This window comes from Ciconia boyciana, chromosome 7 (genome assembly GCF_034638445.1).
Source record: "Ciconia boyciana chromosome 7, ASM3463844v1, whole genome shotgun sequence".
NCBI lineage: Eukaryota > Metazoa > Chordata > Aves > Ciconiiformes > Ciconiidae > Ciconia > Ciconia boyciana.
Window position 1 is genome coordinate 25,140,386 of NC_132940.1, and position 12,381 is coordinate 25,152,766.

General features: G+C 41.4%; 1 protein-coding gene across 1 annotated transcript; it reads left to right on the forward strand.

Moving 5' to 3' along the window:
* Positions 1-7,032: 7,032 nt before the first annotated feature.
* On the forward strand, positions 7,033-11,711 carry ZNF281 (zinc finger protein 281). Its single transcript, XM_072867656.1, has one exon. It carries the CDS (start codon positions 7,351-7,353, stop codon positions 9,988-9,990), a length of 2,640 nt encoding a protein of 879 aa, XP_072723757.1. The 5' UTR covers positions 7,033-7,350; the 3' UTR covers positions 9,991-11,711.
* Positions 11,712-12,381: the final 670 nt, after the last annotated feature.

The window sequence follows — 12,381 nt, forward strand, 5'->3', positions numbered from 1 at the left end:
CTCTACCTACCCATCTCCACTTCATCTGACGTTAATGGAAGTGTCTTTCTAACATGGCTCTGAACTAAGGAAGTATCATCTGGTTCTATATGCAACTGAGGCAAAGAGGAATTGGTCTCCAAGGCCATACCAAAGAATCTTTCACAGGGTAGGTTGCTGATTTGCTCCAGGGCCCTTCCTATGACAGTTTATTACTACCAAATTTCTGAGGATCTGTTAATTTGGTAGCATTACAAAATTTCTGCTTGTTCTTTTTTTTTTTTTTTAACTTCTAGTTTTTACAGGCAGAAAATCTGAATCAAAGCCACGTTGTCTCCTCCTGTTTGCCAAATCTGCAAGTACTAATTTAAGTGATAACTACAAGAGCTGAAGTAGTTGCTTGTGGGATGGTGACTTCGAAATTTCACAACAGTACTGTTTCAAATGTCAAACTTGTTAACTGTTGAAGTAAAGATTTCTAACTTCTTCATCTATGGTAGAAAAATCCTGTAATTTTGGAATTTGGTATCCTTTGCATTAACCCTGATGTTGTACGACACAAGTTTCCTGAGGCTTATAGATTGGTCTGCATTTAAAACAAACAGTAAACCCCTAATCTATCCTTGCCAAGACGATTTTTAATTCTTTTAGGATTACAGGAAAGACTACTTGCGTGAGTAAAATGAGTTCTGTTTGCAATCTGCAGTTTCCATTGCTGCAATACAGTTATTTTTTAATTTATGAAAAAATAAGCAGAATTAGTTCAGTATAGCTGTGTGTGATCTACTATCTTTCTCTCTCCCATACAGCAGAAAATTTCCTGCGACACAAACTTTTTCAATGATGGAAATTTTTAAGTTCATACTAGAGGTGTTCTTTAAAATATTGAATTGTTTTAACTAGGTATTAATTTACTAATAATGTATTTCATTGATTTTAATTCTTCTACTATTCTTCTATATAGTTGTTTACATGCATAATTTGCTAATATGGTTTTATTTACTTGACCTTTTGAAGTATTCCAGTATGGATTTTAGTAGTTGAGAATTCTTAAAAATCCTTTTTAGTTATGCCAAACAAATGAAAGACCAAAGGCTTAAAAATTAACAGGAGAAGGATGAAGTAATTCTATGTACTTGAAAATGGGTATGTTGAAAAAGTGCTGAAATTCGAAATACTAAAAGTATCAGTGTAACATTCTCTACCACACCAAAAAATGCTTGCAATTTGTTGTTTAATCTTGAATTGCAATATGCTGTCTATAAAAGGAAGGTTTTAGGAAATGCCAAATAGTAACAGATTGAGAGACAAATGTTAAAATAGGGGAAAGAAATTTCTGACAAAAGAACTGCCATGCAGGTTTCTGTTGCCCTAAAGCAGAATGAACTTCTGATAAGAGTGTCAACTTTCGGTGGCACCACCCAAATTGGAACAGATCCTGACAAACTTGCTAAAGATTAGAACTGTCCATAGACTGATTTATTCAAGATAGCAAGGACAATTCTGTTAAGACCTGCCAAATTTAAAAGCTGAGCAATCCATTTACGCCCTGCACAGAGTGACAAATAGAACTGTAATTAAGCACGCAGCAGTTCTGTTCTTCAGTCTCCAAAAGGCAGGATTCCAGCTCAGCCGTAGGTTTTTAACTTCTAGTTGACATCTACCAAGAACATGTCCTACTTTTCCATGAGACTTGGAAAATGACAGGTGTGCTTGTACGCTCTCTTTTCTCTCTACACATGGACAGTTTTTCTGTCTAGAAACCTTTAACCTTTTCAAGGCATAGATGGCTTTATTCTGTGTTATTATGCTACTTAGTATAATGTGGTTACAGTTCCTCTGGGTGTTCACACGTGCTATTGGAACACAAAGAAAAAATACAAATGTGCCTTCTATGCTTCTTAATGGAGGACTTTTTTTTTTTTTAAATCCCAACAAATACAATAAACAGTTCTGGATAAAATTACTAGCTTGATCACAACACTGCTTAATTCCCAGAAGCCACAGAACATCTCACCAGCCTGAGCAACTGGAGGGTTGAGACAGCCGCTCACAGAACCATACTGCGGGTAACACCGCGGCCCACTGAAGAAACAGAGAAGCTCTCATTTTTTGCAATTAATAAGCGAAAGAAACTGAACTATCAATTATGTAAGACCACGTTATTTTTAACATTTCAAACCACCTGAGGATCTTTACCTGTTTATTCTGATCTCAGACGGACCCCAAACTATCCTGTACAGGTAATTGTTGATGACACTGTTGTGTGGAAAAATACCCCTCATTATCAGGTGTGGGTGCCAAGACCTTGTAACTCATTGCAAGCAATAAGTAAAATCTTTGTTGGGCTGATTCTATTAGCATAATTTATTGATGTTAAAGGGGAGCCCCCCCCCCCCCAAAGATAAAACAAAACAAGACAAAAAACCTCCCAGAAGTCTACAAGAAGAATTAAGATAAGAATGTCCACAGCACTTTATATCTCTAACAGTTAAATATTTAAATGAGCTGATATCAAGCTCAAGAAAAGCAAAAAGTTGGCATACCAATTTAAGATCTGGAATCTTTAATAATTTATTTCTGAATTTTCTGTAAGATTACCATATATCTAAACCTAAGGAGCTAAGTAGTTTGTCAACCTGTGACTATATGAGATTCATAGATTTCAGAAGAGACTGAGAAGCAATTAAAAACATTATTTGTGCATTTCTAGCTTAAAAAGAAAGCATTCCAGTGTGTTGGAAGGCTTGAATCTATATTTTTTTAGTCTTAATATCACAGCAAACAATATTGTTTGGACTGACAGTTTTGGCAAGACTCTTCGCTCATGAAAGTACCTGAATAACAAGCAGTGTGATTTTAGTCACTCTTCTGGGAGCAGCCTGAGAAATGAATTTTTATTTTTTTTCCTTCATCTTAACCAACAGCTGATTATTCTCTTCTTCTTACTACGGCATTTACCCATTCCAGCCTCTTGCCTGGGAAGGAAATCCCTAAAATCCTGTGAACTTGAAATAGAGATAGGAGGAAATAAAAGTGTACACTTTACAGCTCCTCTGTTTTTTTAATGTATGTATAAAGCAGGCCCTGATCAGATTCATAAATAAAAATGCTTACATTACTTATGTATTTTTATGCTATTTACATTTGTATTGTTAGCATTAACATTAAAAGCTGTCACTGACAGCTTTCAGTACTATCAAACACTTAATGATTCTTTAAAAGCTTTGTACTAACCGACTTTGTTTACAATGATTTTTTGCATAACATTCAGCTACAAAATACCTGTGATGCTGCTTATAGTGCTGTATGTTGAATAATTTGATTAATCAGCTGCCAGTTGCCTATGTTCAATACAATTATGATGTGCTCATCTTACTTCCTATAACTTCAATATTTACTTTTATCTCAAGACAAAATTAATTTTATTTCAGTATAACTTTAGAGGAAGTTACCAATCTTTTTTTTTCCCCCCCCACAGTCTAAATGCAGATTTCAGATGATATTGTGAAAGGACATAGAATGGTCCACTAACATGGTATTTAAAGAGACAACTGGGATTTTATTATACAAGTAATTTTGCATGTGAGTAATTCACTTATCTGAGTTGCCAAGCCTCTGGATTCTGGTTGTTCTGTTTAAAAATAAGCAGCATGATATAATTGTGGTATATTTCATATGAAGGCACACTCAAAAATGTAGCTGTCTGTTCTTTGAATCTGTTTTTACTTATTGTTGAGCTCATGAACTAATCTGTAAATAACTGAAAGGAAGTATTGGATTTGGGCTTTTTTAAAAAACTAAACAGAAGAAATGAAACAAAACCACTATCTCTCCCAAGGATTTTACACTGGCATTGGGTAATCCATGGAAATATTACATATGAATGCTATCTCTTATTACTCCCTGCATAATAACACAGTGATTTTGCTAATGAGCAAATCCAGAATTAATCCAGCTGTCTTCAAGTAATTTGCATCTTGGGTTAAAAAGTTGTAATTTGTTACTCAAATGTAGTTTCTTTTCAGAAAATATTTTCCGTCTCAAAGCGAAGTTTTTTTCCTTGATATATTCAAGTGGCCAGTTTAAATATTAATATTACAAAATAGGGTCATTTTACAAGTAAATTTAAAAATGGGCTATAAGCATGTGGTGAATCTGAGTCACAGAAGCATTTTCTTAGGAAACTTTATCTTTTACATTTTATTTCCATTTGCTACTCTGTTCTTCCTAGTAATTTGCCTGTATTTTTCAGGATTCTGCCTGCAGATTGCAAGAATCAGTAACGTGTTGCACCGTTAACTTAGATCCTGGAAACACATTCTTCAATAAGGTGAAAACGTTTGGAGAAACTCACTGAAGTGTGTTGTTTGTTTTTAGCTTGTTTTGTCTAATAATAGACCAATTTGAGGCAAGCTGTTAAACGAACTTTGATAAATCATGTATACTATTTGCTTACTTGCATTATTTCTTTTTTCTGTCCTCATACATCTCTTACTTTCTCCCTTATTTAAATTTCTAAAATAATTAAGTGGAGTGTATACATTTGTCAATATATATGCAGGATTATATTTTTAGTGTAGAATTTAGCAATATATGTTTTCCTAATTTCAGTTTAAAAAAAAATAAATCAGAAGTAGAGATGTTTGCCCTTTCTCAGTTTGCTTTAGCATCTTTGCGTTTTCACTTTTTAAAAATTTATTTTGCAGTTTTGTTCAGAAGAGCATTCAAATATAAAATTAATTTTTCTAATTAATGCTTTATATCCTTTGGTGCCAGGTTTTTCATTGCCAAACAGCTGAATACCACAAACACTGTGGGGATGTGCTCCCACGTTATCAAATAAATGCTCAAGGTACAGCTTATAATGTTGAAAAATAGAAAAATAAATTGACCTTGATGAAGTGTGTCTTCTTTTGTCTGTTCCCAGGAAAGTTTATTTCAGGTATTTCTACTGCTGAAATGATTAGAGTTAACAGCTTTTTCCCTCCATTTTATTTTACAGGGTCTCTTCATCTTCCTGATATATGGGGTGTACAACACAGAGGTAAGTCTGCTTGGAGTATCTCAAGGCTGACAGAGTGAATGAGAGAAATGACAGGTTTCTTATCTTGATAACTGAGGGACAAAGTTGGCTTTCCATATGAGTGTCCTACTGCCCTTCATGCTTGGACTAGCTTATATGCATCCCAGCTTACCATTAAACACAGACACCCTGAATAAAGGGACAGACTCATTTCTCATAGGCATTGACTAATATTTTACTGCTGCTTTAAGTTTTTTGAATTCCTGGTCTTTCTTTTAACACTTAGCTAAACCTGGCACTCCTAAACTTTCATTATTTAATTTACATTTTAAGATGAACTGTTAGTTTACATGTTATTTCAATGAAATTATTTAAATTATAAAAGGAACAACTTTTACTTACTCGACTTTGAAATTTTTTTGGGAATAGAAATTGCATCAAATTCAGTTTTTTAGATCAATTAGATATTTTTAAGATTTTAAAATCTGACCCAAGGCTTTGTACCAGTTAGGCCTTTGGAAAGTACTTGACCTTTACAGATTGAACTGTCATAATGGGAAATATTTTTGACAGATAAAAGCATAAAAATCATAAGGAACTTATCCACCTTGTTCCGTTACTTCCATTATGTTAATGATAAAAATTAGTGTTACTATGTTCAGTTCCAAGTTCTTGAGCTAAGATACCTCTGCAGTCCACATTTTAATAGAATTTGGAATTCAGTAGTAAAACCCTATAGAAATATAAAAGGCTTTCAAAGTCAATAGGCAGAAATGAAGCAGAATTCTATTCAGATTTTATTAGCATCCAAGTGGGCATAGCCTAATAGAAAAATAGTGAAAAAGGTCTCCTGACTGCTTTCACCAAAAAAAGCTATTTCAAAATAACGGAACGTTTATCTTGTTTCTGTTATAAGGATGAACTATTTCTGTATGTGCAACTAAAACAACAAGCATTATTAGTAGTGTGGGTTTTGTTGTAACAGTGGGCCAAAGAATCCCATACTTGGGGTCCACTGCTTGAAGCGGAGGATGACAAGCTGATGGTTAGGCGTACGAGCTAGCCAGTGGCTAGATGTGCAGTTGATGTGCCAGTGCTGTATTCTCAGCTGGCAAGAGGTTGAGTCACGTGGATGTACTTCCCAGTCTGTAGCCGGCGAGGATTTCCCATGGCATGTGCGCCAGTGGTGTGGAAGTGGTGTGCGTAACATATGCCCAACTGATAGTTCAGATTAAAATATTCTTTCTCAGTGGTAGTACCTCACTCCTGGGAGTAGCTTCATTAACTCAGTGGCATTATGTGCAACTCATGGAATTGTTTTGAGATAAAAGTAGCAACAGACACACCACGATCTGACTTTGTCGAAAATGTTAAATTTCAGCATCTCTGCAGCGGCACCTTTTAATAAGAGTAAATACTTGTGCCAAGCATACAGACGCCGCACACCCTAGGTGTTTTGCATATACGGCGGTTGGGCAATCGCGTCAGCGTACGTGAAGCTGCACCTGCGGCTTTAATTACAGGCTGAGCCTCTCCTGCCGAGGCCGAGGTCCCGTTAGCTGCCGGGCGCCCGTTAGCTGGCAGCGCTGCAGGCGCCGGCACCGCGCGTTACCCGTCGGTTAGCACCACTCGTGGAAACTGCCACGCTCTTTGATGGCAGGAAGGATGTCGCTCGCTCTATTCTTAGCAACGCGGCGGCAAGTCTGAGGCGCGTGTTCAGCACGGTCTCTCCTCCCGCCGGAGACGGCGCTCGGCGCTGCCCGGGGCTCCCGCCCTGGCCGCGCGGCGGGGCCGGCAGCCCGCGGGAGCGGAGCCGAGCCTCCGGGAGGTGCCGGCCAGCGCCCCGGGGCGGAGGCGGCAGCAGGGGCTCCGGGGACGGGCGGCCAGGCCCTCCGCCGCGGCGCCCACCAAGATGGCACCGCCGCCCCCCCGCCCCACGCGAGCGCGGCGGGCGGGCGGGCGGGGGCCCGTCGCGCCTGCGCGCTGCCCGCCTGCTGGCTGCCCGGCCGGCCGGGCCGTACCCAGCGTGCCGCGCGCCGCGCATGTGCAGTGCGGGGCGCAGGGGCTGCTAATTCCATTGTGGAGCGGACGCGGCGTTATTTTTAACTGGAGGCGGCGGCGGCGGGAGCCGTAAGTGCAGCCCGGGCCGGGGGCCGCCCGTCGGCGCGGGTGGGGGTGGCGGCGGCGGCGATGCGCCCGGGCGGCGGCTGCCGGGCCGCCGCGGGAGCCAGCCGCTGAGCGGGCGCCCGCCAGCGAGGCAGCGAGCGGTGTCCGGCGGGCGGGCGGGCGGCGGGTCCCGCAGCCCCTCTGGGCCGCGCCTCCTCTCCGGCCCGCCTTCCCGGGGGATGAAACTCGGCAGCGGCTTCCTCGGCGGCGGCGGCAGCAAGAGGGCGGCGGCCATGGAGCCCACCTTCCCCCCCGGCATGGTTATGTTCAACCACCGCCTGCCCCCGGTCACCAGCTTCACCCGGGCGGCCGCGCCCCCCCCGGCGGCCCAGCACCCCCCGCAGTGCGTGTTACCTCCGGCCTCCGCCGCCGCTTCCTCCACGGCGGCGGCCGAGCCCCCGGCGCCTCCTCCCCCTCAGGACATGACTTTCAAGAAGGAGCCGGCGGGGGCTTTCCCCTCCGCTCCCTCCTCCTCGCAGAGGAGCCCCTGGGGCTTTCTGCAGTCCCTAGTGAGCATCAAGCAAGAGAAGCCCAGCGAGCAGGAGGAGGAGGAGCAGCAGCAGCCGCAGCCCCATCACCACTACGGGGGGCTCTTCGGGGGAGCGGGGGAGGAGAGGCCCCCCGGCCTGAGCAGCAGCAGCGGGGAAGGAACCGGCCAGAGCGTGATTCAGGACCTCAGCCTTCTTCACCACCTGCACCAGCATCCCCACCGAGACCTGTTACTGAGTGGCAGAGGCGAGGGCGCCCCTGGGAGCTCGGGTGAGCCAAAGCACGATGCCCAGGTCAAGAAGGCAAAGAGGCCAAAGCCAGAAACTCAGGGAATCAAAGCCAAGCGGAAGCCAAGCGCTTCATCCAAACCCCCCCTGGTGGGAGATGCGGAAGGTGCCATTGCGTCCCCCAGTCAGAAACCTCACGTCTGCGAACACTGCAGCGCTGCCTTCAGGAGCTCCTATCACTTGCGCAGACATGTGCTCATTCACACGGGGGAGAGGCCTTTCCAGTGCAGCCAGTGCAGCATGGGTTTCATCCAGAAGTACTTACTGCAGAGACATGAGAAGATCCACAGTAGGGAGAAGCCTTTTGGGTGCGACCAGTGTAGTATGAAGTTCATCCAGAAGTACCACATGGAAAGACACAAGAGGACGCATAGCGGAGAAAAGCCATACAAATGTGACACTTGTCAGCAGTATTTTTCGAGGACTGATAGACTGTTGAAGCACAGAAGAACATGTGGTGAAGCCATAGGTAAAGCAGGTGCTGGAATGGAGCCCGGATCTTCAAATAACATGGGTAGCTTGGCTGCATTGTCTCAGGGAAATACAAGTTCCTCAAGGAGAAAAAGTAAAACAAAAAGTATATCCACTGAAAACAAAGGAAATAAGTGTAGCAGCAAAGTAACTGAATCTCAAGTTGCAAGTAATGTGGCCATGCCAAATTATGCAGTTGATATTCCTATTGTGTCTTCCAGTGGTGGTCTAGTTGGCACGGGCGTAGAAGAACTTCAGAAAAAGGTGCCAAAATTGGTCTTGAAAAAAGGAAGCAGAAAACAGGCAGACAAAAATTACCTTAATTTTGTATCACCACTGCCAGATATTTTGGGGCAAAAACCACTGTCTGGGAAACAGAGTGGCTCTCTAGGCCTAGTAGCCAATACCGGTGTGGAAACTATTGGCCTTCTCCAAAGTACAGGTGGTAAACCAGGTCAAATAAGTAGCAATTATGATGATGCCATGCAGTTTTCAAAGAAAAGAAGATACTTACAAACTGCAAGCAGTAACAGTGCCTTTTCAATTAATGTCGGACACATGACTTCCCAGCAGTCCGTCATCCAGTCTGCAGGTGTTAGTGTTATGGATAACGAAGCTCCATTATCTCTTATTGATTCAGCATCTTTAAATAGTGAAATAAAGTCTTGCCACGACAAGTCTGGTATTCCTGATGAAGTCTTACAGAGCCTTTTGGACCAGTACTCTCACAAATCAGAAGGCCAGAAGGAAGATCCTTTCAGTATAACTGAACAGCGTGTGGACTTGCACACCTCAGGAGAACATTCAGAGATGGTTCAGGAAGAAAACTTGAGCCCTAACTCTCAAACAGTTTCAAATGATAAGGCAAGCATGTTGCAAGAATACTCCAAATACCTCCAACAAGCCTTTGAAAGAACAACCAATAGCACTGGTTTTGCTTTTGGACCCAGTTTCCAATTTGTTAGCTTGTCTTCAACTCTCCATAACCACACTCTGTTTCAAGACAAACAGATATACACTACATCTCCACTTGAGTGTGGCTTCAGCCAATCCGTTACCTCAGTATTGCCAACTGCATTGCCAAAACCTCCGTTTGGGATGTTGCTTGGATCTCAACCAGGCTTTTATTTGTCTGCTTTGGAGGCTACGCATCAACAGTTGACTCCTTCTCAAGAGCTGGATGATCTCATTGATCCACAGAAAAACTTAGAGACTTCATCTAACTACCAGTCGACATCTCAGAAACTGACTGGCCAGAAGGAACAGAAAAACTTAGAATCCTCAACGAGCTTTCAGATCCCGTCTCAGGAGTTAACTAGCCAGATAGATCCTCAGAAGGACATAGAGCCTAGAGCAACCTACCAGATCGAGAACTTTGCACAAGCGTTTGGTTCTCAGTTTAAGTCGGGCAGCAGGGTGCCAATGACTTTTATCACTAACTCTAATGGAGAAGTGGACCATAGAGTAAGGACTTCAGTGTCAGATTTCTCAGGGTATACAAATATGATGTCTGATGTAAGTGAGCCATGTAGTACACGAGTAAAAACCCCAACCAGCCAGAGTTACAGGTAAGGTCCTGACTGTGACCAGGCTGTGGGGTCTTCTTAATGTAATTTTGTTTTACTTTGACAACACTGCCATTGGAATGTTTCTACACGGTCCTATTAAGAATAATGTAACATGCCCTTTCAATGCAACTTTTCATATTTAGTTTATTTTGTTAGCGTGATTTTTTTAGATCTGTTTATTATGGTTTTTAATCAAAAATCAATAGATTAAAATAGTGTTTTTGTTCAAGTGACAATGTTTAGCAATCAAATTTACATTATATAGATTGTCAGGGAATAGCCCAAAAGTTTAAAATGCAAAAAATTAACTTTGTTCCTAGGACTAAGGTTTATTCTAATTGCTTTACTCTCAGGAAAGTGTAACGAAGCATGGGAATTCTATGCACCACTAGTGTATTGGAACTTCCAATTTACAGATAGTGACAAATATATCTCAGCTTTTTGAGGAAGGGATCTATGACATTTCAGATTGCTGTCTCTTATGTCTGGGCTGATCTGAAAGAATTTTGCTACCTAAATCTTGTTGTTTTCAAAGTACTCCTGTTCTTCCAGGTGATGCTCATTCCAGGCAGGTGGAGCAAATATTCTTGGGTCTGTACGAAGAGCCCAGAATGGTAGCTTTAATATAAACAATAATGTCCCCAGAACTCCTGTGTAAGACTGTAATTCCGTAAAGAGATTCTGTTGACACAAACCGTGAGAACAAAACGTGTGCATCTGGTTCATGTCATTAGAACCCCAACTTGAAACTACAGTCATAATCCAGATATGCTGTTGGGATACTTTATTTATTATACATGGTTCAAAAAAGGCAGTCTCTTGCTCTTCCCCTTTTCCACGTTCTTTTAGTGTATAAGGTGCCCTCTCTTTTGTTGTGCTCCCAATTCCTCCGTACTTGGTCTTGGGTTTTTTCCCCCTTTAATTTACACCTTTTGTTCCCCTTCTTCCCTACTCACTATCTCACCCCAACTTAATAGCTAGCATTTAAAAAGATTTACATTCCAGAAAGTGCATATCTTATTATGTACTTTCTGATGTCTTATGACATCAGATTATGAACAATGAACCACCCACGTTTTAGAATTATGTCAAGGTTTCCATGTACGATAAGAAATAATATACTCCCAATTGTACATACTAAGGCCCCTATCCTGCATCAGGATCAGCTAACATGAACCCCTGTGCCCAGCAGTGTACCAGTGGTGTCACTGGAGCTCTTTACGGATATAGGGGTTTGCAGCAGTTCATCATTGCAGGCTTTTAGGGCCTAAGGCTGCAATTCCATCAAAGGTTTCTGGTGATGACGTCAACTACGAAAGTAGAACTTGAGTGGCTTGTTAATATCAACAGAACTTTTCTTTGGAATTATTGCCTTACTTTATGTATATTTTGTGGTACATTATTTATTATATGTGAATCCTGATTAATGCCTGTGGAGCCACGGAAACCTGCTAGAAATACTGGTGGCCATTCAAAGCTGCTGAAAGGCAGTGGCACTGCTCTAAACCACTTTTTGCAAATGTATTTTTTGATTAGTTTTTTTAATGTAATTTTGGTGATGTTTATGCTGATGGTTTTTTTATGTACTCTTGGTGATGTTTCAGTCTTATGTACTTTTCTGGTGTCAGGAAAGTACCAGTGGTTGTTTGCAGTCTTATTGTGTAATCAGCCTATTACAGGCTTCCATGTATAATAAAGTTATTAACATTGTGCAAGTGTAAAACACTTCTGTTATGAAAGTGGTGTATTATTAAACAAATTGTTACAAAAATCCTGGGTAATTTCTCCCATTGTCCCTCACCACTAAAAATTGAAACCTGAGCCCACTTGTAATCTCTTTTACTAGGTGAATTATCTTTTTTTTTCCCTTACTAATCTAGAGTTTGTTCTCATAGAATCCATGTAACTCCATTAACTTTTTCTTTATACTTGATTATGTATTTCACCCTATTTCAGTTTAAATAAGCAAACAACAACTGTTCTCTAAACACAGAACCTGGCCTGCTATCAGGGATGGAATAGTCCATAACCACTGTGTTGACTTTTTCAGTACCTTTTCTTTTGTTTTACAGAGGTTATAATTTACATTCTTTATATTGTGTGTAGTAGAAGTTGCATATGTATTGTTCTGGCTGTTTGCTTTAACTTAATACTAATAAAACCCATTATTCACAAAATCATAAAGATATCACTTCTATTATCCAGTCACACTTTTGAGAACCTATTAAGGAAACGTTATGAGATTAAATTTTGAGAAGGAATAATACATACCTTACTGGCATGTTTTGAGCTTGTTTTCTTCCTTCAGTTTCTTTTTGGGTCAGATAGTCTGAGTGCACTATTTTAGAAGTCAGGGCTCTATCTCATACTGTTAGCTTCCAAGGCAAAAACTAAC